Source organism: Ovis canadensis, chromosome 20, assembly GCF_042477335.2.
Source record: "Ovis canadensis isolate MfBH-ARS-UI-01 breed Bighorn chromosome 20, ARS-UI_OviCan_v2, whole genome shotgun sequence".
In the NCBI taxonomy this organism is placed as follows: Eukaryota; Metazoa; Chordata; class Mammalia; order Artiodactyla; family Bovidae; genus Ovis; species Ovis canadensis.
Window position 1 is genome coordinate 46,038,955 of NC_091264.1, and position 27,768 is coordinate 46,066,722.

Below are 27,768 nucleotides of genomic sequence, written 5' to 3' on the forward strand. Positions count from 1 at the left end.
TATTAAACTTAGATCAAGAAGCTTATGAAGCAATCTAGATAACGTGTGCCGAAATTCTTATTTATAGTATGGTCGCGGACCTATTTGAAAACTACAAAAAAGGCGGGTAGGGGAGGGGCTCTTTCGTAACCAAATATATCCCAGCCCACCCTGAGAGTCTGTGGGGCGGAGTCGAGGAAAGAAAATTTCTTGGCTTGTTTCCTGAATTTCACCTGAAAGACTCTTGTCTAAGGGAGTTTAAAAATATTCTTTTGTTTAGAAAGGGATAGTACCTATTAAGGCAACATCTGTTTTCAACTTTGAATATTGAAGCTTAGTCATTGACCGAGATTTTATATTGCCTCATTCTTCAAACGCATTTCTGAAATGCGAACGAGTCCCTGGGAAGCATTTTTGTACAATTTAAATGAAAGTGAAATAACTATTGTGGTAAACTGATCTTCGGGAGCAAGGAAATTGCTGATATCCATTGGGAAACAAGGTTTTCTCGCTGATGTGTCTTACTCGGAGACATCACTCTATTGCCTGCGCCCTCATTACTTGCTACTTTTTCACACTATAAGGTTTAGGATCAGGTTTGTGACAGGTATTTTCTCGTTTTCAATTTTTTTTTTTTTTCCATTTGCAGAATGAGAATTTTAATTCCGATATCATAAACGTGTTAAGAAAATCAACAAGTTAATTTTTGGTTAAATGTTTCTTCTTGAGTACTATAATTACCTGAGGAAATTTCATCTTCTTGCTCCAGAGATTGACTTTCTCCCCAGTATTATTATTATTTTTTAATTTATGTTTAACTTTTTCTTTATTTTAGTTTTGTGTCCGCTGCCTCACAGCATGTGGGATCCAGTTCTCCAACAAGGATTGAACCGACTTCTGCAGTGGAACTGTTAAGTCCTAACCACTGGAAAGTTGGGAAAGTCCCGCTCCCCAATATTCTTCAATCTCTCAATCTGGTATTTTGTAATCTGGGCCTATGTTAGTTGCTTTTATAACTTCCACATCCCTAGGTGTGCAAACTTTTTGTTTAAGAAGTCAGTGCTAGACACTTGTTTAGTCACTAAGTCGTGTCCAGCTCTTTGCGACTTATATATAGTTCCCTCAGTCGAACCAGCAGTATCCATTGATATCTCCATTACTTACTATGGGGTGTCCCTTCCCCATTTCACCTCGGAGTAGTCTTTCTGAGTCTGTGTAGATGGAAGGTCTTGACCTGGAGAATGAGGAATATGTTGTATCTTTATCTTTTATCTAAGCAGGGCTCAACTCCTCTCTATTTCTTCGACTACTCTACTGTTTTGGAGTATATTCCACAGGGAATAAACTCCAACTACTCAGCCTGGTGTCATCTATCTCTTGCCTCTATGTGAGAAAATTGTCTGAGCCTTGAAAGTAAGGTTAAGATGGATTGGAATGGGTGAAGTTAACTAAGATGACCATTATATCTACTACTTTTGGCAAGAATCCCTTAGAAGAAATGGAGTAGCCATCATAGTAAACAAAAGAGTCCAAAATGCAGTACTTGGTTGCAATCTCAAAAACGACAGAATGATCCCTGTTCATTTCCAAGGCAAACCATTCAATATCATTGTAATCCAAGTCTTTGCCCCGACCAGTAACGCTGAAGAAGCTGAACAGTTCTATGAAGACCTACAAGACCTTCTAGAACTAACACCCAAAAAAGATGTTGTTTTCATTATAGGGGACTGCAATGCAAAAGTAAGAAGTCAAGAAACATCTGGAGTAACATGTAAATTTGGCCTTGGAGACAGAACAAAGCAGGGCAAAGGCTAATAGCGTTCTGGCAAGAGAACGCACTGGTCATAGCAAACAGCCTCTTTCAACAACACAAGATAAGACTTTACACATGGACATCACCAGATGGTTGACACTAAAATCACAATGATTATACCCTTTGCAGCCAAAGATGGAGAAGCTCTATACAGTCAGCAAAAACAAGACGGGGAGTTGACTGTGGCTCGGATCATGAATGCCTTATTGGCAAATTCAGACTGAAATTGAAGAAAGTGGAGAAAACCACTAGACCATTCAGGTATGACCTAAATAAAATTCCTTGTGACTATACAGTGGAAGTGAGAAATTGATTTAAGGGACTAGATCTCATAGACAGATTGCCTGATGAATATGGATGGAGGTATGTGACATTGTACAGGAGACAGGAATCAAGACTATACCCAAGAAAAAGAAATGCAAAAAAGCAAAATGGCTGTCTGAGGAGGCCTTAAGAATAGCTATGAAAAGAAGGGAAGTGAAAAGCAAAGGAGCAAAGGAAAGATATACCCATTTGAATGCAGAGTTCCGAAGAATCGCAAGAAGAGATAAGAAAGCATTCCTCAGCAATCAATGCAAAGAAATAGAAGAAAACAACAGAATGGGAAAGACTAGAGATCTCTTCAAGAAAATTAGACATACCAAGGGAACATTTCAAGCAAAGATGGGTACAATAAAGGACAGAAATGGTAGGGACCTAACAAAAGCAGAAGATATTAAGAAGAGGTGGCAAGAATACACAGAAGAAATGTACAAAAAAGATCTTCATGGCCCAGATAATCACGATGGTGTGATCACTCACCTAGAGCCAGACATCCTGGAATGTGAAGTCAAGTGGGCCTTAGGAAGCATCATTACAAACAAACTAGTGGAGGTGATGGAATTCCAGTTGAGCTATTTCAAATCCTGAAAGATGATGCTGTGAAAGTGCTGCACTCAATGTGCCAGCAAATTTGGAAAACTCAGCAGTGGCCACAGGACTGGAAAAGGTCAGTTTTCATTCCAATTCCAAAGAAAGGCAATGCCAAAGTGCTCAAACTACTGCACAATTGCACTGATCTCATACGCTAGTAAAGTAATGCTTAAAATTCCCGAAGCCTGGCTTCAGCAATACGTGAACCGTGAACTTCCAGATGTTGAAGCTGGTTTTAGAAAAGGCAGAGGAACCAGAGATCAAATTGCCAACATCTGCTGGATCATGGAAAAAGCAAGAGAGTTCCAGAAAAACATCTATTTCTGCTTTATTGACTATGCCAAAGCCTTTGACTGTGTGGATCACAATAAACTGTGGAAAATTCTGAAAGAGATGGGAATACCAGACCACTTGACCTGCCTCTTGAGAAATCTGTATGCAGGTCAGAAAGCAACAGTTAGAACTGGACATGGAACAATGGACTGGTTCCAGTTAGGAAATGGAGTACGTCAAGACTGTATATTGTCACCCTGCTTATTTAACTTATATGCAGCGTACATCATGAGCAACACAGGGCTGGAGGAAGCACAAGGTGGAATCAAGATTGCCAGAGAAATATCAATAACCTCAGATATGCAGATGACACCACCCTTATGGCAGAAAGTGAAGAGGAACTAAAGAGCCTCTTGATTTAAGTGAAAAAAGAGAGTGAAAAAGTTGGCTTAAAGCTCAACATTCAGAAAACTAAGATCATGGCATCTGGTCCCGTCACTTCATGGGAAATAGATGTGGAAACAGTAGAAACAGTGTCAGACTTTATTTTTTTTGGCTCCATAATCACTGCAGATGGTGACTACCACCATGAAATTAAAACACGCTTCCTCCTTGGAAGAAAAGTTATGACCAACCTAGATAGTATATTCAAAAGCAGAGACATTACTTTGCCAACTAAGGTCCGTCTAGTCAAGGCTATGGTTTTTTCCATGGTCATGTATGGATGTGAGAGTTGGACTGTGAAGAAGGCTGAGCGCTGAAGAATTGATGCTTTTGAACTGTGATGTTGGAGAAGACTCTTGAGAGTCCCTTGGACTGCACGGAGATCCAACCAGTCCATTCTGAAGGAGATCAACCCTGGGATTTCTTTGGAAGGAAGGATGCTAAAGCTGAAGCTCCAGGACTTTGGCCACCTCATGCGAAGAATTGGCCCATTGGAAAAGACTCTGATGCTGGGAGAGATTGGGGGCAGGAGGAGAAGGGGACGACAGAGGATGAGATGGCTGGATGGCATAACGGACTCGATGGACGTGAGTCTGAGTGAACTCCGGGAGATGGTGATGGACAGGGAGGCCTGGCGTACTGCGATTCATGGGGTCGCAAAGAGTCGGACACGACTGAGTGACTGAACTGAACTGAACTCCTTGGAAGGAAAGTTATGACCAACCTAGACAGCATATTAAAAAGCAGAGACATTACTTTGCCAACAAAGGTCTGTCTAGTCAAGGCTATGGTTCTTCCAGTAGTCATGTATGGATGTGAGAGTTGAACTGTAAGGCAAGCTGAGCACCGAAGAATTGATGCTTTTGAACTGTGGTGTTGGAGAAGACTCTTGAGAGTCCCTTGGACAGCAAGCAGATCCAACCAGTCCATCCTAAAGGAGATCGGTCCTGGGTGTTCACTGGAAGGACTGACGTTGAAGCCAAAACTCCAATTCTTTGGCCCCCTGATGTGAAGAGCTAACTCATTCGGAAAGACCCTGATGCTGGAAAAGATTGACGGCATGAGGAGAAGGGGACAAAAGAGGATGAGATGGTTGGATGGCATCACCAACTCGATGGACATGGGTTTGGGTAGACTCTGGGAGTTGGTGATGGACAGGGAGGCTTGGCATGCTGTGGTTCATGGGGTTGCAAAGAGTCAGACACAACTTAGCGACTGAACTGGACTGAACTGGAAGCAAGGAAAAAAGGAGTCCATGATGTCCAACATACAAAGCCACTGAAGGATTCTGTGAAAATGTACTTTGATCATGTATTTACTATTGATTGTAAGTACCAAATTAAGTGAATTTACTTAACTTGCAAAGCCCTTATTTTGTAGAAAGGCAAATCACTTTGGTCAGGTGAAACATATAACTCCAAAGATTTCTAACCTCTTGGATTAATAAAATAATTTTAATAATCTTAGCCTAACATTTCTTACATTGTCTATAAATATTCTAATTTCTTAAATGTTCTTTAAACTTACTACAGCATTTTGCCTGTTGGTTCATTTATTGAAATGTGAATCTCTTTGACAGAAATTCATTTTTATTTGTTGATCATGATTTTTTTTGTTTTTAAAAATGAAATGAGTATTATATGCTTGTGACTGGAGACTGTGAGATTAGAAATAAGGTCACCTTCATCTTTAGGCCTGGGATATTGCACACTGGTCTCTCAATGCCGTGGCAAATCATCATTGATAAGTAGCACACAGTAAGTTGGAAATTGCAGACAGGAAAGTAGATTCTGCATCAAGCATGGGTTCATTGTGGACCAAGGAAATGCTTTGGTTACTACAGAAAAACCTCTGAAATCTGTTAAGATATATCTAAATGTCAAATTAAGGTAAAAGAATGGACTGAATTTCCTTTCGTTGTCATATGAAAATATAGTCTAAAAAGTCTGCAGACGTGTTGTTTACTTTTTCTAAAGGAAGCTATTTCTGTTTAACTGTGTATTACACTGAACCTACAATACACTGGCCACTTGATGAGAAGTGGTGAATCATTGGAAAAATCGCTGATGCTGGGAAAGTCTGAAGGCAAAAGGAAAAGGAGGTGGGAGATTTTTGTCCATTAGAAAGAAAGATTATCTCTATCTAGTAGAAAAGATAAAGGTTATAATATAATTCAATAAACCTTTTTGATCTAAATTGATTTTTTCACTTTAATTCAACCTTCTTCCCTTCTTCCCTGATTGTGATGGTGGTGGTGGTGGTAATAGAGGTTGTAAATATTTCCTCTATACATCTTGATTTCAGATTAGCAAAGGAAAAATAAATAGGAATATTAAATGTATATTTCATACATACAGAGGAAGAGATGCAGTTCACTTGAGTTCAGTCGTTCAGTCATGTCCAACTCTTTGCAACCCCATGGACTGTAGCATGGCAGTCCTCCCTGGCAATCAACAACGCCTGGAGTTTACCAAGACTCATGTCCATTGAGTCGGTGATGCCATCCAACCATCTCCTCCTCTGTCGTACCCTTCTCCTCCCACCTTCAATTATTCCCAGCATCAAGGTCTTTTCAAATGAGTCAGTTCTATGCATTAGGTGGCCAAATATTGGAGTTTCAGCTTTAGCATCATTCCTTCCAATGAATATTCAGGTCTAATTTCCTTTAGGATGGACTTGTTAGATCTCGTTGCAGTCCAAGGGACTCTTGAGAGTCTTCTCCAACACCACAGTTTAAAAGTATCAGTTCTTCAGTGCTCAGCGTTCTTTATACTCCAACTCCTACATCCTTACATGACTACTGGAAAAACCATAGCCTTGACTAGACTGACCTTTATTGACAAAGTAATGTCTTTACTTTTTAATATGCTGTCAAGGTTGGTCATCATTTTTCTTCCAAGGAGCAAGCGTCTTTTAATTTCATGTCTGCAGTCACCATGTACAGTGATTTTGGAGCCCCTCAAAATAAAGTCTGTCACTGTCTCCATTGTTTCCCAGTCTATTTGCCATGAAGTGATGGGACCAGATGCCATGATCTTGGTTTTCTGAATGTTGAGTTCTAAGCCAACTTTTTCACGCTTCTCTTTCACTTTCATAAACAGTCTCTTTAGTTCTTCACTTTCTGCCATTAGGTTGGAGTCATCTGCCTGTCTGAGGTTATTGATATTTCTCCAGGCAATCTTGATTCCAGTTTGTGCTTCATGCAGTCCAGCATTTCTCATGATGTACTCTGCATATAAGTTAAATAAGCAGCATGATAATATACAGTCTTGACATACTCTTTTCCCTATCTGGAACCAGTCCATTGTTCCATGTCCAGTTCTAACTGTTGCTTCCTGAAATGTATACAGATTTCTCAAGAGGCAGGTCAGATGGTCTGGTTTTCCCAGCTCTCAGAATTTTCCTCAGTTCGTTGTGGTCCATACAGTCAGTGGCTTTGGCATAGTCAATAAAGCAGCAATAGATGTTTTTCTGGAACTCTTTTGGATGTTGGCAATTTGATCTCTGGTTCCTCTGCCTTTTCTAAATCCAGCTTCAACATCTGGAAATTCACAGTTCCTGTACTGTTGAAGCCTGGCTTGGAGAATTTTGACCTTTCCTTTGGTAGTGTGTGAGATGAATGCAATTGAACATTCTTTGGCATTGCTTTTCTTTGAAATTGGAATGAAAACTGACCTTTTCCAGTCCTGTGGCCACTGCTGAGTTTTCCAAATTTGCTGGAATATTGAGTGCAGCACTTTCACAGAATCCTCTTTTCGGATTTGAAATAGCTCAACTGGAATTCTATCACCTCCAGTAGTTTTGTTCACAGTGATGCTTCCTAAGGCCCACTTGACTTCGCATTCCAGGATGTCTGGCTGTAGGTGAGTGATCACTCCATTGTGTTTATCTGGGTCATGAAGATCTTTTTTTGAATAGTTCTGTGTATTCTTGCCACCTCTTCTCAATATCTTCTGCTATTGTTATGTCCATACCATTTATGTGCCCATCTTTGCATGAAATGTTCCCTTGTTATCTCTAATTTTCTTGAAGAGATCTGTAGTCTTTCACATTCTGTTTTCTTCTATTTCTTTTCATTGATTGCTAAGGAAGACTTTCTCATCTCTTCTTGCTATTCTTTGGAACTCTGCATTCAAATGGGTATATCTTTCCTTTGCTCCTTTGCCTTTTGCTTCTGTTCTATTCACAGCTATTTGTAAGGCCTCCTCAGACAATCATTTTGCCTTTTTGCACTTCTTTTCCTTGGAGAAGAGACCCAGGAAAAACTAACTTAAAGAGGTGGGTTAGAACTTCGGATTACATATTGTCTTCATCAAAGAATTGATTTGTAGAGAAATGACAGTGCAAAGAAAAGCAGTTTCAGGCTTCTAAGGGCAGCAAACTGTGAGAAGGTAAATATATGGGAGCAAACTAACCCAGGTTTGCTAGCAAATTTCTGTGAAGCCTCTCTACTCCAACATGTCTACAGACGTCTTCAGAATAGAATTTATATCTTGCTTTAAGGCAGAAAAAGGAGAAGACAATGGAAGCCCACTCCAGTACTCTTGCCTGGAAAATCACTTGGACAGAGGAGCCTGGTAGGCTGCAGTCCATGGGGTCGCTAACAGTTGGACACGGCTGAGAGACTTCACTTTCACTCTTCAGTTTCATGCACTGGAGAAGGAAATGGCAACCCACTCCAGTGTTCTTGCCTGGAGAATCCCAGCGACGGCGGGGGGCGGGGGGCGGGGGCGGGCGGAGCCTGGTGGACTGTTGTCTATGGGGTTGCAGAGTCGGAAACTACTGAAGCGACTTAGCAGCAGCAAGGCAGAAAAAGAGGAGTAGAGAGGGCTTTTTCTTGCCATTATTGCTTATTAACTGCCTGCTGCTGGTGCTGCTAAGTCGCTTCAGTCGTGTCCGACTCTTGTGCGATCCCATACCCGACAATCAGGCTCCTCACTCTCTGAGATTCTCTAGGCAAGAACACTAGAGTGGGTTGCCATTTCCTTCTTCAATGCATGAAAGTGAAAAGTGAAAGTGAAGTTGCTCAGTCCTGTCCGACACTTAGCGACCCCATGGACTGCAGCCCCCCAGGCTCCTCCGTTCATGGGATTTTCCAGGCAAGAGTACTGGAGTTGGGTGCCATCGCCTTCTCCGGTTAACTGCCTAGGGAGGTAAAATAAGGGAAAGGATTACAACAGTTCTTATCGACATAGTAGGTGGCTCTGAAAAGAGCCTTTTTCAGTACAGAGAAAGCAGCAGCTTTGGATTATGCCCTCTCTCCGCGGATCCGGCGTGCAAGCTGGATGTCCTTGGGCATGATGGTGACGCGCTTGGCGTGGATGGCGCACAGGTTGGTGTCCTCGAAGAGCCCCACCAGGTAGGCCTCGCACGCCTCCTGCAGCGCCATCACAGCCGAGCTTTGGAAGCGCAGGTCGGTCTTGAAGTCCTGCGCGATCTCGCGCACCAGCCGCTGAAACGGCAGCTTGCGGATCAGCAGCTCCGTGGACTTCTGGTAGCGGCGGATCTCGCGCAGAGCTACCGTGCCGGGCCGGTAGCGGTGCGGCTTCTTCACGCCGCCGGTGGCCGGCGCGCTCTAGCGGGCCGCCTTGGTGGCAAGCTGCTTCCGCGGCGCCTTACCGCCGGTGGACTTGCGAGCGGTCTGCTTAGTGCGAGCCATGAGGCTAACAGAAAACTGGCAGGAGAGTGTTATGCTGCTCGTGCTGCTTCTGACCTTATTTATAGGAGCAGATCAGTTTGATTCCTAGGTCCCCCGCTGTGATCTAATTGGTTCTCACTTTGCCTTTCGGAGAAATATGATGGGATTTCCTTTAAAAATTAAAAGTATAATCGAACTTTTATCCTGAGTCTATAGTCCAGTATAATGAGTCCATAACAGTAATATAAGTGAAGTTTCATTCAGTACTGATTTTAATGTAGTTCATTCATTGCACTTTATGAACAGAGAAATAACCAATGGACTAAATAATTCTAATCTCGTCATCCGGAAAATTTAAAAATCCCGCCCTGACATGTCATTGGCCAGCTACTCCTCCTTTGTTCTCTTGTTTATTTATATTATACTTTTTGACAGAAAATTCTCTTGACCATAGATATGTATGTAAAGACATATATATCGTGTGCAATACACGCAAAACCTCTCAATGAGGCATTACGGTCTTGTTATCTACCTACATATACGTCATTCTCAACATGGATTCTTTTGTATTTACAAATTATATACCTTGTTTATAGGCGAGGGTGGAAACCTACTAACATAAATTTTTCTAAGACTTTATGGCGCTTTAAGTGACCAATGAGTAATAATTTAGCACCTTTTTAGCAAATATGGGAGATGGTCTTCCCTTTTTAAAGACAACAGTTAACAGTGTAACATTAACCAATAAAACCTAGCTAAGATAATCCATTCGTTTTCATTGAACACGCTTCCTAGTTAGTTAAGTATTCCAGCACTTTCTAGAAAAAGTGAGTGGCTCTGAAAAGAGCCTTTGATTTTCAGAACTGGGAATGTAATACTGCTAAACGTTTCACTTGCCCTTGGCTTTGTGATGGCTCTCAGTCTTCTTGGGCAGCAGCACCGCCTGGATGTTGGGCAGGACACCCCCCTGAGCGATGGTTACACGACCCAGCAGCTTGTTGAGCTCCTCGTCGTTGCGGATGGCTAGCTGTAGGTGACGCGGGATAATACGGGTTTTCTTATTGTCCCGGGCCGCGTTGCCCGCCAGCTCCAGAATCTCGGCGGTCAGGTACTCTAGCACCGCCGCCAGGTACACCGGGGCGCCGGCACCGACCCGCTCGGAGTAGTTACCCTTGCGAAGCAGTCGGTGAACTCGGCCCACGGGGAACTGAAGTCCGGCCCGCGAAGAGCGGGTCTTCGCCTTGGCACGGGCTTTCCCTCCTTGCTTTCCGCGCCCAGACATGGTAAACGTTGAGCAAGAGGAACAGCCACAGGAAATGCAGAGAAAAAGTGCTCTATAAGCAGCAACAAGATGGCAGTTATAGTGCTGAGTGGAATTGCCGCATGCGAGATAGGATTGGTTAAAATCTTCTGTTTTTTGCGTAACCAATAAGAAAAGAGATCTGGTGGAGGTAAATTTACATAAACTCGTCACGAATGCATTGTCAAATCAGATATGAATATTCGTAAGCACCTTATTTGCATAGACCGCCTATAAAAGACGAGATTCTACTTGCCAGCAGGCATTTCAAGATCTTTCTGTGTTGTTGGGTGTTGTGACTATAGGCATGCCTGAACCGGCTAAGTCCGCTCCTGCTCCTAAAAAGGGCTCTAAAAAGGCTGTAACTAAAGCTCAGAAAAAGGACGGCAAGAAGCGCAAGCGCAGCCGCAAAGAAAGTTATTCCGTGTACGTGTACAAGGTGTTGAAGCAAGTCCATCCGGACACCGGCATCTCATCCAAGGCTATGGGCATCATGAACTCCTTCGTCAACGACATTTTCGAGCGCATCGCTGGTGAGGCATCGCGCCTGGCTCATTATAACAAGCGCTCGACCATTACATCCAGAGAGATCCAGACGGCCGTTCGCCTGCTGCTTCCCGGGGAGCTGGCCAAGCACGCCGTGTCCGAAGGCACCAAGGCTGTCACCAAGTACACCAGCTCCAAATAAATATAATATGCCTAGCCGCTGTTAAACCAAAGGCTCTTTTCAGAGCCACTTACATTTTCACTTAAGGAGTTCTGTGCTCTTTCTATATGGCTGGGCATTAAAGTGCAGTTATATTTGCTGCCTGAGATAAAGTGAGAAGCTTTTGAGAAGAAGTTTCTTAGTCTAATATTTCCCCAAACTTCTACTCTGTATTAAAACGTCCAGGTCTGGTTTTTTTTTTTTTTTTTTGGTCTCATTTTCATAGGGAAACCAAGGGCGGCTGGCTAATTGTAGTTCCCAGCTACCCCCAACCTCTTTTTTCAGGCCAGATTCTATGTTCCCACATCAGCCTTACCCACGGAGTTAAGACAGGCCTCTGCTCCAGAGTTAAAGATGCTCTCCCCCGATATCCCCCCCCCCCCCCGCGCCTACGTATGGCAGGACCCCTTGATTACCTCTGTTAAAACTACCAATAGTTTTCTAGTTTCCTGATGGGACACTGAAGTGGTGCCAATCTTCCCTTGATTTTCCTTATTTCACTTAGTTTAAAAGTATTAGGCACTTTGATAATTACATTTTCCTTAATCTAGATGTCGGGAGATTTCATAAAAAATGAACAAATTCACCTAGAGATGTAGCCTAATGCTGAGAGAGGAGGTTATTCTTGTAAAAAGACTTCTTGATGTGTTAAGAGATCTGTAGATGTGAAATGTTTTTCAATTCTATCTGGACATCTTTGAAAGAACATTGCCTCAGAAGAACATTGGAATTTGAATTTTGTGAGGTAAATAATCTTTGGTTCTCACAGCCTCAGTTTCTTACTGTAAAAATGAGAATATTATGGGAGTTCCCTGGGTTGTCCAGAGGTTAGGACTCAGCCTTTTCACTGCCTTGGCCTGTTCAATCCCTGGGAGGGAAACTAAGATCCTGCCAGCCCTGTGGAGCAGCGCCGCCGAACCCACTCCCCCCCCCAAAATTTATTGTAGCCAACTCCATTGACAACACTTTTGTGTGAAAAAAATGCAATAATTATAATAAACACAAACATTAGATATACAACTCATGAAGTTATTTATGGACATTATGAAGTCAATTTTTCCCATCATTCCTACACTTTACATATAAAAAAGACAAGTTTTTGAAGTAGTATGATACTCAGAAGTAATAATACTATAATGAGTGAGGAAAGTTCTGCTCCATGAAATTAGACATTCTTTTGTTCAGTAGGACCCTATGGGGCCTTCTGTGGAAAATTCTTCAAGAGATGGGAATACCAGACCACCTTACCTGCCTCCTGAGAAATCTTATGCAGGTGAAGAATTAACAGTTAGTTTGGACATGGAACAACAGACTGATTCCAAATTGGGAAAGGAGTACAAGGCATCTGGTCCCATCACATCATGGCAAATAGATGGCGAAACAATGGAAAGAGCGACAGGCTTTCTTTTCTTTTCTTGGACTCTAAAATGACTGCAGATGATGACTGCAGCCATGAAATTAAAAGACGCTTGCTCCTTGTAGGAAAAGCTGTGACCAACCTAGACAGCATATTAAAAAGCAGAGACGTTACTTTGCCAACAAAGGTCCGTCTAGTCAAAGCTATGGTTTTTCCAGTAGTCATGTATGGATGTGAGAGTTGGAGTATAAAGTAAGCTGAGTGCGGAAGAACTGATGCTTTTGAACTGTGGTGTTGGAGGATACCCTTGGGATTTCCTTGGACTGCAAGATCAAACCAGTCAATCCTAAGGAAAATCAGTCCTGGATAGTCATTGATTAGAAGGATTGATGCTGAAGCTGAAGGTCCAATACTTTGGCCACCTGATGTGAAAAGCTGACTCATTGGAAAAGACCCTAATGCTGGATAAGATTAAAGGAAGGAGTATAAGGGGACAACAGAGAATGAGATGGTTTGCTGACATCACAGACTCTATGGACATGAGTTTAAGCAAACCCGGGGATTTGGTGATGGACAGGAAGCCTGGTGTGCTGTCCATGGTGTCACAAACAGTCGAACACAACTGAGCAACTGAGCTGAACTGATGGGGCCTTCCCCCATAACCTTTGTTTTAGATCCTCTCTGAGGTATCTTCCCTGATAGCTCAGTTGGTAAAGATTCTGCCTGGAATGCAGGAGACCCTAGTTTGATTCCTGGGTCGGCAAGATCTGCTGGAGTGGGATAGGCTACTCACTACAGTATTCTGGCCTGGAGAGTTCCATGGACATGTATATTCCATAGGGTCACAAAGACTTGGATACGACTGAGCGACTTTCACTGAGGTAGCAACATTTGATGCAAGCTTTCTGACTTCTTTTGCAGAAGTTAAAACCCTTCCACTGAATGGAAGATGTTAACTACTTCATGACCATGACCACCTATCTATATGCCTCCTGGAGCCTAAAGTGAAGTGAAGAGGCTCAGTCACGTCTGAGTCTTTGCAACCCCATGGACTGTAGCCTAACAGGCTCCTCCATCCATGGGATTCTTCAGGCAAGAATACTGGAGTGGTTTGCCATTTCCTTCTCCAGGGGATCTTCCTGAACCAGGGATCAAACCTGGGTCTCCTGCATTGTAGGCAGACCCTTTACCCTCTGAGCCACCAGAGAAGCCTGGAACTGAAGATCTGATCAATGTAACACTTGTAACACCACCCTGTTACTGTGTATAAGTCAGTGGGAGAATTTTGTATAATCTAATCAAGTACCCTGGGAAACAACTTCCCTCAGCCACCTTTGAAAAACCCAGAAGCTTGAGGCTTTTTAGGGCCTGAACCACCTTTCATTGCAAGGCTTTAGAATAAGCCTTTCTCTATTCCCAATGCCAACATTTCAGTTTGGCCTCACTGTGTGTTGGGCACAGGAGACTGAATTAACATTTCTGCTGTTAAAATCTAGACACCCTATCTACAAAAGGAAACGTAAACTGTTTCTGTTAAAGCAATATCAAAATTATGTGAGTCTGCAGCATTTAGGAAGCATTTACTAGTATCTATAGTCATTTTCATATTTACCCTTCTAAATTTTGGTTATGTAGTTATAATCTTATAGAATATCATTGAATAAATACATTAATCAATAATTCTTAAACATGTGTAGGTGCATTAATTTTTGGTTGGTGGTCTGACAAATTATCACAATTATAGTGGCTTAAAACAATACATTTATAATTTTATGGTTCTTTAGATCAACATTGAGAAATGAATCTCATTGAGGTAAAATCAAGCTGTCAGAGGGCTGTGGCCTTTAAGAGTGAATCTGTTTCCATGCCTTTTGCGATCGATACCTGGAGTGTTCTTTGTTCCTTTGCTCATGACACCTTTCCTAGATTTCAAAGTAAGCAATATCTGGCCAAATCATTTTCATAATGCCTTCTCTCTGGATGTGCACTCTGATTCCCTCTTCCATTGATTAAGGCTCTTGTATTATATTAGGTTCACTTGGGTTCTCTAGGATAACCTTCTATTTATTTATTTGGCCTCACCACCCAGCACGTGGGATCTTAGTTTACCAACCAACTAGGAATCAAACCCCTGCCCCCTGCAGTGGAAGCATGGAGCCCTAACCACTGGACCGCCAGGGTACTCCCTAGGATAGCCCTATTTAAAGTCAAATGATTAGTAACCTACATGGCATCTGCAACCTTAATTCCCATTTGTTATGTGTCCCAACATATTCATACACTACAGAGATGAAAAGGTAGACAAAATTGCGGAGGCATCATTGTATCTAGCACAGTAAATGAGAGTATTTTAAAAATTCGACAGAATGCTATATATTGTGCTTTTGGTGGGAGGAGGAACATATGGACACACTATTTATGTAATTTCTGGGAGTTTGTATACTCCACTAGAGCTCATGAAGTAGGCCTGCTTTAGATATTTACCGCTGGGACTACAGAAAGCAAAAATTGGCTATTTACAATAATATGAAGTCTTAAGCACAGATATATCGTTTAGTTTTCATTCTTTCAGTATATATTATATAATATATTTACATTTATTATTCAAATATATATTATGTAATATATATATAGTTGCTTTTCTTCTTTATGTATATTGTGTTATTTGAATATTTGCATACATTTTTGTGTATGTTGTGTTGTAAACGTAAGTGTTGTGCTTTGGGTGGGAAGCCTGAGATTCATGAGAAAGTAATTTACACAATGTTATTAGGCTTTTATGGCTTTTTTCCTACCAGGGTTGAAATCCTAAAGTATTTTAAAATACACTCCTAGCATTTGTTCAATATGGGATGTCATTTATAGCGGTTTATAACCTTAAGCATGTTTGTAAATGGGGCTTCTCTGGTGGCTCAGCAGTAAAAAATCTGCCTGCAAGGCAGGAGACTTGGGACAGAAGGGTTGGGTCTCTGGTCTTGGAAGAACCCCTGAGGGAGAGTATGGTAACCCACTCCAGTAGTCTTGGCTGGAGAATCCCATGCACAGAAGAGTCTGGTGGGCTAAAGTCCAGAAGTCGCAAAGAATTAGACATGACTGGTGACTAAGCACACACACTCCCAGGTTTGTAATTATGAAAAAGGGTAAGTTATAACGACTGTTATATGTGTGTTCACATGACAGGAGAGTGTTGGTAACTGGAATGACATATGAATTGTGTTTCCATTAATTTTTTTGCTGACCGAGATGAAAAAAATATGAAATCCACCTTGGGAGAAAGTAACATAGTTTAAGGGAGAGGATGCACCAAAATACCTTCTGGGCATTTCTTTCCTGAACTGCCAGTGTTATGAAACCCAATATGGTAGTTTGGCAATGGTCTAACTTTTCATTAGAGAAACCTTGGACAAATTCTCTTTACAACTAAATTCTGGAAACCGTGATACTCACTTTTCAACCAGTATGTTCATTAATTGCCTTGGTGCCATTAATATTTTGAAAAGTTATATTGCTTTAAGCAAATAAATTGAATACATGTACATTTTCTTACCACAACACTAATACAAGAAGCATTGCATTGCATCTCCTATATAGCACAGGTCACATGAGGTCAGCCTGCTCCTGGTGTCACAGCCAGGACCACACCCTGAACACAGGGCACCTCCGGCAGAAGAAGCTGGTGGGTGGGTTCTGCATCCAAGCCTTCAGATCCTGGGCAGGCCTGGCCTTCCCCTGCCATGCTCTGCTTCCTCGACTGGGAAGGGCCCAGAACTGCCTCCCAGGTGCTGTACTGGCTGGAAATTTTGGGTTTGAGGTGGGACTGCTGGGCGAGGTGAGGGTGGGAGCTTTAGCTCTCTACTGCTCAGCAAGACCTTTCAGCCCCTGGACACTCTGGGAGTGGGAAGCCTGCCGGTTCTTGGGCTGTGAGCAGGTGCTGCTCCCCACCAAATCGCATCTCCTCACCTGTAAAATGGATGCGTACACTAGCTCCTGGGAGATTGCAGCAGACAGCGGTGCCTCTCCGCTCACCCTGGTCAGCCTGTCACAGGCTCTGCCCACAGCGGGGATGTTTCCCCCCTGCATGCACCTTGGTTGGTCCGGTGTTTGGAACCGCTTGGCCCTGCGTCCAGTACGCTCCGATCACCTTGTCCACTACGGACCTGACAAGCCCACCTTACACTGATAAAAAAGCAGCATTGTAAAACTAAAGCTGCTCTTTTCATGATTTCAGTTTGTAAGTCCCACTATCACACCAGTTCAGATGTTCAGATGATACTTGCATGTCCACATTTGGCTAGACTTGAGCTAGTGAGCAGTGAAGGGAAAAAAAAAAAAAAAAGCCAAGAAAAACCAATTTTGGCAATCAGTAGTTGTTACAACGCTCCTACTGAAAAACTGGGTGGCTCTTAAAAGAGCCTTTGGAATCAAACATGAAAAACGCCCCCTTTTCGGGATCATTTGGAGCTGGTGTACTTAGTGACAGCCTTAGTGCCCTCAGACACCGCATGCTTGGCCAGCTCCCCGGGCAGCAGCAGGCGCACGGCGGTCTGGATCTCCCTGGATGTAATGGTCGAGCGCTTGTTGTAATGTGCCAGGCGAGACGCCTCGCCCGCGATGCGCTCAAAGATGTCATTGACGAAGGAGTTCATGATGCCCATGGCCTTGGACGAGATACCGGTGTCCGGATGGACTTGCTTCAGCACCTTGTACACGTACACGGAGTAGCTCTCCTTGCGGCTGCGCTTGCGTTTCTTGCCGTCCTTCTTCTGGGCCTTAGTCACAGCCTTTTTAGAACCCTTTTTAGGGGCAGGAGCGGATTTGGCTGGTTCAGGCATAGCTAACAAAGGGCTTAAAGTCCAATCAAAGTAAAAACGGTGCTGCTGTAACATTGGTCCTGATATTTGTAGAAGTTGTATGCAAATATGGTATGTAAAATCCTGCAATCTGATTGGATACGTTTACTGATTAATATGGCGGTATGCAAATTACGTGCTGTCAGGTTTCGTTTTTAATTGGTTGCTACCTTGAAGACACTTCAGCCAATCAAACGGCGTAAGTGACAATTCGGCTTACAAGTATAATTGCCTCTGATTTGTTAAGATAATTCGTGTTTCATTTTCTTTTCTTTTGCTCCTTGTGTAGGTTAGACTTAAAATGTCTGGACGCGGAAAACAGGGTGGCAAGGCTCGAGCTAAGGCCAAGACCCGCTCTTCGCGGGCTGGACTTCAGTTTCCCGTGGGCCGAGTGCACCGTCTGCTTCGTAAAGGGAACTATGCCGAGCGGGTCGGGGCGGGAGCACCGGTGTATCTGGCGGCGGTGCTGGAGTACCTGACGGCTGAGATCCTGGAGTTGGCGGGTAACGCGGCCCGGGACAACAAGAAGACCCGCATCATCCCACGTCACCTGCAGCTGGCCATCCGCAACGACGAGGAGCTCAACAAGCTGCTGGGCAAAGTCACCATCGCTCAGGGCGGCGTCCTGCCCAACATCCAGGCCGTGCTGCTCCCTAAGAAGACCGAGAGTCACCATAAGGCCAAGGGCAAGTAAACTGGAATATTCCAAGTTCTTGTTCCTTGAACATTCAATTTTAGCCAAAGGCTCTTTTCAGAGCCACCCACGTATTCATTAAAAGGGCTTACATTTTTTTTTTTTAAGCCGAATGCTTTTCAGGGCAATTTGTCCATCTTGGAAGTGCTATAATATTGATGTCAGTATTTACACTTAAAAACGCAAGTATTTACACTTCAAAACGCCAAACTAATCACCCAGTTTAAAGTTAGAAAAAAAGAATTACTCTTCTAAGTATGTGATCTACAGAAGCCTTGTATAACAAATAACTTGATCAACAGGTCCTCAGGGTTGTAAATCTTGAGAGAAGTGTTGCAATAAGATAATGAAGAGTAGATACTGAAAGTTGACATGGAGGTACAGTTAGTGACCTACAGGTTGCTAAAGCCACTCCTTTAGTACTTACCTGTTGAATTGTTTTGCATTATAACGGGATAAATTTTTCTGCAGTGTACACTTTCGCTTTTAATAGCCAGTCTCTACTAAGCTGGGCCCTAGTTAATTGTGAATAAGCATACAGTATTGCATAGCCTGGATTTAAAATTCATTTAGGTAGGGCTTAATACAGGGTCACCTTTAGTTCAAGGAGCAAACAGTTACACTTGGGTTAATACAATAGGAAGTGTGAAATTATTCCATGTTTGATGTTTTTTGTGCATTCTCGATAATTCTGTATGAAGAAATATTAAGAATCTCTAATAAGAATTGAACCCTGAACAGGCCCCAATCTGTGATTTGGGGTTGCTATCTGTTTCATAAAGCCGCTTGTCTCCGGTGAAGACAAAGTCCTCTTCTTTGATAGAATATCTAACTAATAATAGTTGGGTTTCACATCTTCTAGGTAGAGGAGTTCAGAGATCGAGACCTGGGGTTTCATTTGAGATAGAGGTAACCAGACCATCCAGAGTGGGATGTAGTTACCCACAGAATGTTTCACTGTTAACCCAGTCTGGATTCATGGCAGTTATAGTAGTTAACGCCTTCAGTTCAATTCAGTTCAGTCGCTCAGTCGTGGCCGACTCTGCGACCCCATGAATTGCAGCACGCCAGGCCTCCCTTTCCATCACCAACTCCCAGAGTTCACTCAAACTCATGTCTATCGAGTCAGTGCTGCCATCCAGCCATCTCATGTTCTGTCGTCCCCTTCCTGTCCTGCCCCCAATCCCTCCCAGCATTAGAGTCTTTTCCAATGAGTCAGCTTTTCACATGAGGTGGACAAAGTACTGGAGTTTCAGATTTAGCATCAGTCCTTCCAATGAACACCCAGGACTGATTTCCTTTAGAATGGACTGATTGGATTTCCTTGCAGTCCAAGGGACTCTCAAGTCCTTCTCCAACATCGCACTTCAAAAGCATCAATTCTTTGGCGCTCAGCCTTCTTCACAGGCCAACTCTCACATCCATACATGACCACAGGAAAAACCATAGCCTTAACTAGATGGACCTTAGTTGGCAAAGTAATGTCTCTGCTTTAGAATATGCTATCTAGATTGGTCATAACTTTTCTTCCAAGGAGTAAGCTTCTTTTAATTTCATGGCTGCAATCACCATCTGCAGTGATTTTGAAGCCCCCCCCACCCCCAAAAGTCTGACAGTTTCCCCACTATTTCCCCATCTATTTGCCATGAAGTGATGGGACCAGATGCCATGATCTTAGTTTTTGAATGTTGAGTTTTAAGCCAGCTTTTTCACTCTCCTCTTTAACTTTCATCAAGAGGCTTTTTCGTTCCTCTTCACTTTCTACCATAAAGGTGGTGTCATCTGCATGTCTGAGGTTATTGATATTTCTGGCAATCTTGATTCCACCTTGTGCTTCTTCCAGCCCAGCGTTTCTCATGATATACTCTGCACAGAAGTTAAATAAGCAGGGTGACAATATACAGCCTTGACGTACTCCTTGTCCTATTTGGAACCAGTCTGTTTTTCCATGTCCAGTCCTAACTGTTGCTTCCTGACCTGCATACAGGTTTCTCAAGAGGCAGGTCAGGTGGTCTGGTATTCCCATCTCTTTCAGAATTTTCCACAGTTTATTGTGATCCACACAGTCAAAGGCTTTGGCATAGTCAATAAAGCAGAAATAAATATTTCTCTGGAACTGTCTTTATTTTTCCGAGATCCAGTGGATGTTGGTGTACTGAAGGAGGGACTCCCCAGGTCGGTAGGTGCCCAATATGCTACTGGAGATCAGTGGAGAAATAACTCCAGAAAGAATGAAGGATGGAGCCAAAGCAAAAACAATACCCAGTTGTGGATGTGACTGGTGATAGAAACAAGGTCCAATGTTGTAAAAAGCAATATTGCATAGGAACCTGGAATGTTAGGTTCATGAATCAAGGCAAATTGGAAGTGGTCCAACTGGAGATGGCAAGAGTAAACGTTGATGTTCTAGGAATCAGCGAACTAAAATGGACTGGAATGGGTGAATTTAACACAGGTGACCATTATATCTACTACTGTGGGCAGGAATCCCTTTGAGAAAATGGAGTAGCCATCATGGTCAATAAAAGAGTCCGAAATGCAGTACTTGGATGCAATCTCAAAAACGACAGAATGATCTCTGTTCATTTTCAAGTTCACTCCTTAATAGTTTCTAAAAGGTGTTATGTCTTTCCATGTGTCTTTAGTCTCCTCTTTCCCAATATCTTAGAGATATTATCAGATCACAGCCTATATGGGTGTAAAATCTGAAACTTTTATATATCATTAATATACATTGCACTGTAATTCTAGGGATTCCTTTCTCCTATGGCCACAGCTGTCACTCCAAGCAAAAAATTGATACTGGTACATGATGGCTTGGAATGAACTGCAAGAGTCCATCCAGTGACTGCCAAGGGAAAGCCATTTAGGTCTTATGGGGCAGTTAGAGAAGGGTGGGCTCGGGGGCCTGGTTTGGCAGTTACAATAAAATTTCAGGCATTGCAGAGTACATCATGAGAAATGTTGGACTGGAAGAAACACAAGCTGAAATCAAGATTGCTGGGAGAAATATCAATAACCTCAGCTATGCAGATGACACCAACCTTACGGCAGAAAGTGAAGAGGAACTAAAAAGCCTCTTGATGAAAGTAAAAGAGGAGAGTGAAAAAGGTGGCTTAAAGCTCAACATTCAGAAAACGAAGATCATGACCTCTGGTCCCATCACTCCACGGCAAATCGATGGAGAAACGGTGGAAACAGTGTGAAACTTTATTTATTGGGGCTCCAAAATCACTGCTGATGGTGATGGTCAGCCATGGTCAGCCATGAAATTAAAAGAAGCTTACTCCTTGGAAGAAAAGTTATGACCAACCTAGATAGCATATTCTAAAGCAGAGACATTACTTTGCCGACACGACTGAGCGACTTCACTTTCACTCTTCACTTTCATGCATTAGGAAATGGCAACCCACTCCAGCGCTCTTGCCTTGAGAATCCCAGGGACAGGGGAGCCTGGTGGGCTGCTGTCTATGGGGTCGCACAGAGTCGGACAGGACTGAAGTGACTTAGTAGTAGTAGTAGTCAAGGCTATGGTTTTTCCTGTGGTCATGTATGGATGTGAGAGTTGAACTGTGAAGAAGGCTGAGCACCAAAGAATTGATGCTTTTGAACTGTGGTGTTGGAGAAGACTCTTGAGAGTCCCTTGGACTGCAAGGAGATCCAACCAGTCCATTCTGAAGGAGGCCAACCCTGGGATTTCTTTGGAAGGAATGATGCTAAAGCTGAAACTCCAGTACTTTGACCACCTCATGAGAAGAGTTGACTCATTGGAAAAGACTCTGATGCTGGGAGGGATTGGGGGCAGGAGAAGAGGGGGATGACCGAGGATGAGATGGCTGGATGGCATCACTGACTCGATGAACGCGAGTCTGAGTGACCTCCGGGAGTTGGTGATGGACAGGGAGGCTTGGCTTCTGCGATTCATGGGGTCGCGGAGTCGGACACGACTGAGCGACTGAACTGAACTTCCAACTTCTGCTTTCATATGATCTCTGAACTCCTAAAGTGATGGTGCTCAATCCTATCACATACAACACTCTTCCTATAACAAATACTGTAACTACTTTTCCGATACTTATACTGAAGTGGAATTTATAGATAATATAATCTACCAATACATATCTTAACTGTAATATAAAAAAGAAAATAAAAGGAAGGTATCTGTTAAAAGAATTAAAAAAGAGAAATGTGGAAACTGATACAAAATTAGCCTTACTAAACTTGAATGAGAATATAAAAATAACTTGACCAATCACGTGCAACATGCGCCTTTTCAGAAAGAGATCAAAAGAAAGCCAGTCTCAAGTGCCAGATTTGAAAAATTTTATTCCACGAACAACATTAAGCATTGTGGTAATTTGTGTTAAATGCCACAGAACATTGTAAAAATGGCTTAAGGAGACCGAGGCGACAAAGTGTTGAAAACAGCGATTCAAAAGAAGGCTCACGTCATCGGGGAGTGAACTTGTGTACCAATACCTTCACTGCGAGCCATAAGGAACAAGTGACTTGTCCAATCAGAACGAGACTCTCTTTATATATACTGGAAAAAAGGGGCAGGGCTTCGTTTTCCCATCAGTTAGCGGCTTTTGGGAAATCTGTCATGGCTCGCACTAAGCAGACCGCTCGCAAATCCACCGGTGGTAAGGCGCCGCGCAAGCAGCTGGCCACCAAGGCGGCCCGCAAGAGCGCGCCGGCCACCGGCGGCGTGAAGAAGCCGCACCGCTACCGGCCCGGCACGGTGGCCCTGCGAGAGATCCGCCGCTACCAGAAGTCCACGGAGCTGCTGATCCGCAAGCTGCCGTTCCAGCGGCTGGTGCGCGAGATCGCGCAGGACTTCAAGACCGACCTGCGCTTCCAGAGCTCGGCTGTGATGGCGCTGCAGGAAGCGTGCGAGGCCTACCTGGTGGGGCTCTTCGAGGATACCAACCTGTGCGCCATCCACGCCAAGCGCGTCACCATCATGCCCAAGGACATCCAGCTCGCCCGCCGCATCCGCGGGGAGAGGGCGTAGATGTTTTCTTCCCCGATAAATAACCGAATTTCATCCCAAAGGCTCTTCTCAGAGCCACTACACTTTCTGGTAAGGAGTTGTGTACTGGTATCTCCATTTCGAACGAAGAGGAAACTTACCTCAAGAGATATTATTACAAGCTCTTTAATAAGAAGAGTTGGGTGGCTCTGAAAAGAGCCTTTAAGAAACTTAATCCTTTTATTTTTCTACTTTCTGGGGGTCGCCTTTTTCGGCTGGACAGCTTTAAGCTTGGCTACCTTGGGCTTATGAACTTTAGCCTTGACTGGATTCTTGGCTGCCTTGGGCTTGGCTGTCTTCACCTTTTTCGGCCTTTTGGCCACTTTCTTCGCCCCAGTAGCAGGTTTCGCCTTCTTCAAGGTCGTCTTAGCGGTTTTCTTCGGGGTGGCCACACCCGTGGCTTTCTTGGGCTTCTTAGCCGCCCCAGCAGCCTTCTTGGGTTTGGCCGCGCCCGCCTTCTTCGCCTTGGGCTTGGTCTCCCCGGTGGCTGCCTTCTTGTTGAGCTTGAAAGAGCCGGAAGCCCCGGTGCCCTTGGTCTGCACCAGGGTGCCCTTGCTTACCAGGCTCTTGAGACCCAGCTTGATGCGGCTGTTGTTCTTTTCCACATCGTAGCCAGCGGCCGCCAGTGCCTTTTTGAGCGCAGCCAGAGACACGCCGCTGCGCTCCTTGGAGGCGGCGACAGCCTTGGTGATGAGCTCGGACACCGAGGGCCCGGACGCCTTACGCTTCGCAGCACTGGTGGACTTTCGGGCCTTTTTCTTCACAAGTGTCTTCTCCGCAGGAGAAAGAGCAGGTGGCGCGGCAGGTACAGTTTCAGACATGATTGTCGGTTTGGTTGCCTAACAGTTAAAAAGTAAAGTCTCAGTGTTGAGTAGCCAGGCCTCCGAGTGTCTCTGTATTTATACACACAGCGGCACTGCTCGCTGATTGGTTCCCAGCTGTCTTCATCTTGACAACAACCTAGTCTCAGCTCTGTCCTGGAATTGTGTTTGTTACAATTCAAGAAAGCAAAATATAAAAAATTTCCTGTGGAGGCATCACACCAAGTATTTTCCACAATGAACCAGGACACCTCAAGGTTTGAGACTTTTGTGGTTACTTCCTCCAGGTTTTATCACGTCTTTTAAAGCCTTTTTCAAAAGCCCCTAACATTCGTGCAGATTCAGAGGTCAGAGGGACAACTTTTTGATTTTCTTTTAAAATACAAATCTTCTCTTTGTGTCTTCAATAACATACTCTCAGGTAACATTCTATAGATTCTTGGCTTTTTATGCCTTCAACACTGGCTTGATTCTTAGTGAGATTTGCCCAGAAAATCTGTTTCATATGAAGAGAAATAACACAGACACTTTCACTTCTATACAAAAAGCTGTAGTAAAGGCTCCTTGGAATAGTAGCAATATCTGATAAGAAAACTCATTATTTAGTTTGAAAAAGTTTTATCATAGCTTCTTGTGACTATTTAGAGGGTAGGTTAATTTGGGGACTTTAGGCATTCAAAATCTTTCTAGGAAAATGGCAAAAGCTATAACCAGTGATCATCTTGTCATGATAGTTGTGCCTGTGTTGCACTAGCTGATGGCAGAGAAGATTCATGTAAAGACTGCTTTATGGGTTTTAAAAATTATTTCATTTACATTGACTTTACAAAGAAGGATCACTTATTAAAATGTTAACAAGCTCTTGAGTTCTGAGTTCTGTCCTGCTTCTGGAAGATAACTTTGGGAAAGTAAGTAACAGAATTAAGGAATATACACATGTACAACACTCACACACATACATAATTCCGTTAAGAGAGGGAAATTTAAAAGCATTTATATTCACTACTATGTTTCTCATTTAATCAAGGATATAAGTTTATAGGAAACACATTGTAGCTTATACTTTCTGTTCAATAGGAAATAGATTGATGGTAAAAAGTAAAAAGAGCTTTGATTTTCTTCTTCACTTCTCAAACTATGTCTTTAACATATTATGTTTATTTTGAAGCTGCCATGGACTTCTTTGTATTTTTGATAAAGCTGATGAGCCCCTTTCCCGAATAGTGCTTTTTAGTGCTTAATTCATATACGATTACAAAGGAAAACAGTTATAATAAAATATCGTTATCAAATTTATTAAAAAATCCAAATTGGTGAGGTATGCATGTGTCCTTTATTAATTCATCACATAACAAGATTACCCATACGACCAAGTTAAGAAGGTGTAATATATTTAAACAACATGAGAGATGGAGATTGACAGCTGAAACTTCGACTTGATATGAATATAGCTCAGGTCCTATCACCCACACTGTTTGTTGCCTGCATTCAGAATAGGAGGAAATGTTAAGGTTTGGTTGTAGTATAATAAAAATAAAGTTGGAGTTTTTGTTCTATACAATGATCTGAATCCATCTATATGTCCCATGTTAAGAACTCTATTTTAGAATTTGTTTCTGTGCACTGTACACTCATGGAGCAGCTTTGATCATCTTGGTTGTCCTCACAGACTATAGAGCTTTGATAAACTTTGTCCTCCTCACAGATCATGGAGAAAAAGCAAAAAAAACCCCAAAACTATCTAAGTCACCTGGAACTCAAAGGAATTAGCCATTCATTAAATCTTTATGTGGGCTTCCTTGGTGGCTAACACGGTAAAGGAACTGCCTGCAATGTAAGAGACTGGGGCTTGATCCATGAGTGGGGAAGATCTGGAGGAGGGAATGGCTACCCACTCTGGTATTCTTGCCTGAAGAATTCCATGGGTAGAGGAACCTGGCGGGCTACAGTCCATGGGGTCGCAGAGTCAGACAGGACAAAGCAACTAACACATTAAAAAAAAAAAAAATCCAAAATTTTATGTTATTTTGTGGAATCCTCAAAGGAAGATTTTAGTAAATTAATTACTTAGACTTTCACTTTAGAGGCATGAATTTTGAGTGGAGGAGTTGAGAGAAGACAGGATACTGTAATATGTCATAATAAATAATGCTGAGTAATTGCCTCTGCAGATGTTTAAAAAAAGTTGTATTGTCTCTTTTAAATTTCAGTGCTCTATAATTTACACTTTCTTATACATTTAAAAGGAAAAAAAAAATGTAGAGACTGCTCAAGGTCACAAACCAGTACGTGGAGCAGTCTGTCTCCAGAGCTTGACTGGAGTAATGCCACCGGCTTGCAGAAATAGAATGTGGTTACAGATATAATGCCAGATACAACCTGTTTGCAAATTAATTTGTAATCATGCCACGAATTTTAGGCTTACAGCCCAATAAGTTTTTTTTAAATTCACTTTCGGATATACATATTTATAAATCACCAGTGTAGCACTCAACGGATGTTTAAATCCATAGTTAAAGCACTTCATAAATGACAATAGCATGAGTTATCTGATTATTTCATACTCTAAGAAGTCTGAAGTACAAGTATCAGGCTTCTTTCGGGAAAGTGTATGAACTGTTGCCTCACTTAATGACTGCCCGTTTTGTAGGCACGCACAAACACAGATATCCATAAATAGGAAAAAAATTTATATTCCATCTCCATGATCCAGTCGCAACAGGCGCCTTGTCTAGCTGCTAAGCTGTGACCAAGCGACAAATAAGCGAAGGGCGGGAACCGAATGTGGTTACCGCCCCTGCTCTTGCAGTTTTCAAATAGGTCCGTTCAGCTACTATAAATATTCTAAAAGGGACTTAACCCTCTTCACTGTTTAATTTGCAGCTCAGTAATGTCTGGTCGCGGTAAAGGCGGAAAGGGGCTCGGGAAAGGTGGTGCTAAGCGCCATCGTAAAGTTCTGCGAGATAATATCCAGGGTATCACTAAGCCAGCCATTCGTCGCCTGGCCCGTCGTGGTGGTGTTAAACGGATTTCTGGGCTCATCTATGAGGAGACTCGCGGGGTGCTAAAGGTGTTCCTGGAGAACGTGATCCGGGACGCGGTCACCTACACCGAGCACGCCAAGCGCAAAACTGTCACCGCCATGGATGTGGTCTACGCGCTCAAGCGCCAGGGACGCACTCTCTACGGCTTCGGCGGCTAAGTTCGAGGCAGCCGTTTGGCATAGGCTAGTAAAACCAAAGGCCCTTTTCAGGGCCACTTACCCACTCACTTAAAAGAGTTTTGCACTTTATGATACGGTACAGAGATGTTTAGGCTGCCACTGCTTTTAGTCCATAGGCTTACATTGACTTACATTACCACCCCACCTTCTCCCGCCACCCAGCATTTGCAATTAGTTGCAGACCACCAGAGGTTATCAACAACCTCAAGTTAAATTTCTATTTAATATACTTGAGCTGTACATTTAGCGGGTTGTACATCCAGCTCAATGCGGTAGACACTTGGCACAGCCGTTAGTGAAAAGCTGAAAGGCGTCTAGAAATAAAAGGTAAAGTCTGATGCTAGGGAAATGGAGGAACCTAGATAGGCATTTTTGAACTGAAAAACCGGCATGCCTTCTCAGACATAACAATAAAGGGGAGTGTGTGATCATAAAATATTTTGAAGACTGTGAAATTCTACTACAGAAAACTACTTGGTAATTAAGATTGTAAGTCGACTGTGTATATTATATTTATATAGAGAGTAGTTAGGGTTCTTGAGTTTTAAAGTGGAATGGAGACAGACTGACTTGTCTTTGCTTCTCTGAACTGTCCTCCCATTCCAAAGGATCTCTTACTTGAACCTTTCATTAAGGTTGATATAAGTGCTTCATATAAAAAATACAGGTTTATGTTCCCACTCCAGTATTGTTACCTGGAGAAGCCCCATGGACCGAGGCCCCTGG

General features: G+C 43.0%; 7 protein-coding genes and 1 pseudogene across 7 annotated transcripts; 4 read left to right on the forward strand and 4 right to left on the reverse strand.

Moving 5' to 3' along the window:
• Nucleotides 1-8,669: 8,669 nt before the first annotated feature.
• LOC138426031 (histone H3.1-like) lies at nucleotides 8,670-9,080 on the reverse strand (annotated as a pseudogene).
• Nucleotides 9,081-9,308: 228 nt separating this feature from the next.
• On the reverse strand, nucleotides 9,309-10,420 carry LOC138426032 (histone H2A type 1-B). The gene has a single exon (XM_069564663.1). It carries the CDS (start codon nucleotides 10,339-10,341, stop codon nucleotides 9,949-9,951), a length of 393 nt encoding a protein of 130 aa, XP_069420764.1. The 5' UTR covers nucleotides 10,342-10,420; the 3' UTR covers nucleotides 9,309-9,948.
• On the forward strand, nucleotides 9,973-11,099 carry LOC138426033 (histone H2B type 1-C/E/F/G/I). The gene has a single exon (XM_069564664.1). The coding sequence runs from the start codon at nucleotides 10,667-10,669 to the stop codon at nucleotides 11,045-11,047; it is 381 nt and encodes a 126-aa protein (XP_069420765.1). The 5' UTR covers nucleotides 9,973-10,666; the 3' UTR covers nucleotides 11,048-11,099.
• A 5,696-nt stretch (nucleotides 11,100-16,795) lies between these two features.
• LOC138425081 (histone H2B type 1-C/E/F/G/I) lies at nucleotides 16,796-17,272 on the reverse strand. Its single transcript, XM_069562703.1, has one exon. The coding sequence runs from the start codon at nucleotides 17,252-17,254 to the stop codon at nucleotides 16,874-16,876; it is 381 nt and encodes a 126-aa protein (XP_069418804.1). The 5' UTR covers nucleotides 17,255-17,272; the 3' UTR covers nucleotides 16,796-16,873.
• A 179-nt stretch (nucleotides 17,273-17,451) lies between these two features.
• Nucleotides 17,452-20,071, forward strand: LOC138425024 (histone H2A type 1). Its single transcript, XM_069562608.1, has 2 exons — nucleotides 17,452-17,471; nucleotides 17,562-20,071. Exon 2 carries the CDS (start codon nucleotides 17,574-17,576, stop codon nucleotides 17,964-17,966), a length of 393 nt encoding a protein of 130 aa, XP_069418709.1. The 5' UTR covers nucleotides 17,452-17,471; nucleotides 17,562-17,573; the 3' UTR covers nucleotides 17,967-20,071.
• A 2,498-nt stretch (nucleotides 20,072-22,569) lies between these two features.
• On the forward strand, nucleotides 22,570-25,375 carry LOC138425017 (histone H3.1). Its single transcript, XM_069562602.1, has one exon. The coding sequence runs from the start codon at nucleotides 22,570-22,572 to the stop codon at nucleotides 22,978-22,980; it is 411 nt and encodes a 136-aa protein (XP_069418703.1). The 3' UTR covers nucleotides 22,981-25,375.
• Nucleotides 23,109-23,819, reverse strand: LOC138425016 (histone H1.4-like). Its single transcript, XM_069562601.1, has one exon. The coding sequence runs from the start codon at nucleotides 23,817-23,819 to the stop codon at nucleotides 23,187-23,189; it is 633 nt and encodes a 210-aa protein (XP_069418702.1). The 3' UTR covers nucleotides 23,109-23,186.
• A 1,131-nt stretch (nucleotides 25,376-26,506) lies between the features above and the next one.
• LOC138425018 (histone H4) lies at nucleotides 26,507-27,081 on the forward strand. Its single transcript, XM_069562603.1, has one exon. It carries the CDS (start codon nucleotides 26,710-26,712, stop codon nucleotides 27,019-27,021), a length of 312 nt encoding a protein of 103 aa, XP_069418704.1. The 5' UTR covers nucleotides 26,507-26,709; the 3' UTR covers nucleotides 27,022-27,081.
• Nucleotides 27,082-27,768: the final 687 nt, after the last annotated feature.

Excerpts from the sequence above, each read along its gene's own strand:
- LOC138426032 (XM_069564663.1), bottom strand. The coding sequence starts at position 10,341 with ATGTCTGGGCGCGGAAAGCAAGGAGGGAAAGCCCGTGCCAAGGCGAAG.
- LOC138426033 (XM_069564664.1), top strand. The coding sequence starts at position 10,667 with ATGCCTGAACCGGCTAAGTCCGCTCCTGCTCCTAAAAAGGGCTCTAAA.
- LOC138425081 (XM_069562703.1), bottom strand. The coding sequence starts at position 17,254 with ATGCCTGAACCAGCCAAATCCGCTCCTGCCCCTAAAAAGGGTTCTAAA.
- LOC138425024 (XM_069562608.1), top strand. The coding sequence starts at position 17,574 with ATGTCTGGACGCGGAAAACAGGGTGGCAAGGCTCGAGCTAAGGCCAAG.
- LOC138425017 (XM_069562602.1), top strand. The coding sequence starts at position 22,570 with ATGGCTCGCACTAAGCAGACCGCTCGCAAATCCACCGGTGGTAAGGCG.
- LOC138425016 (XM_069562601.1), bottom strand. The coding sequence starts at position 23,819 with ATGTCTGAAACTGTACCTGCCGCGCCACCTGCTCTTTCTCCTGCGGAG.
- LOC138425018 (XM_069562603.1), top strand. The coding sequence starts at position 26,710 with ATGTCTGGTCGCGGTAAAGGCGGAAAGGGGCTCGGGAAAGGTGGTGCT.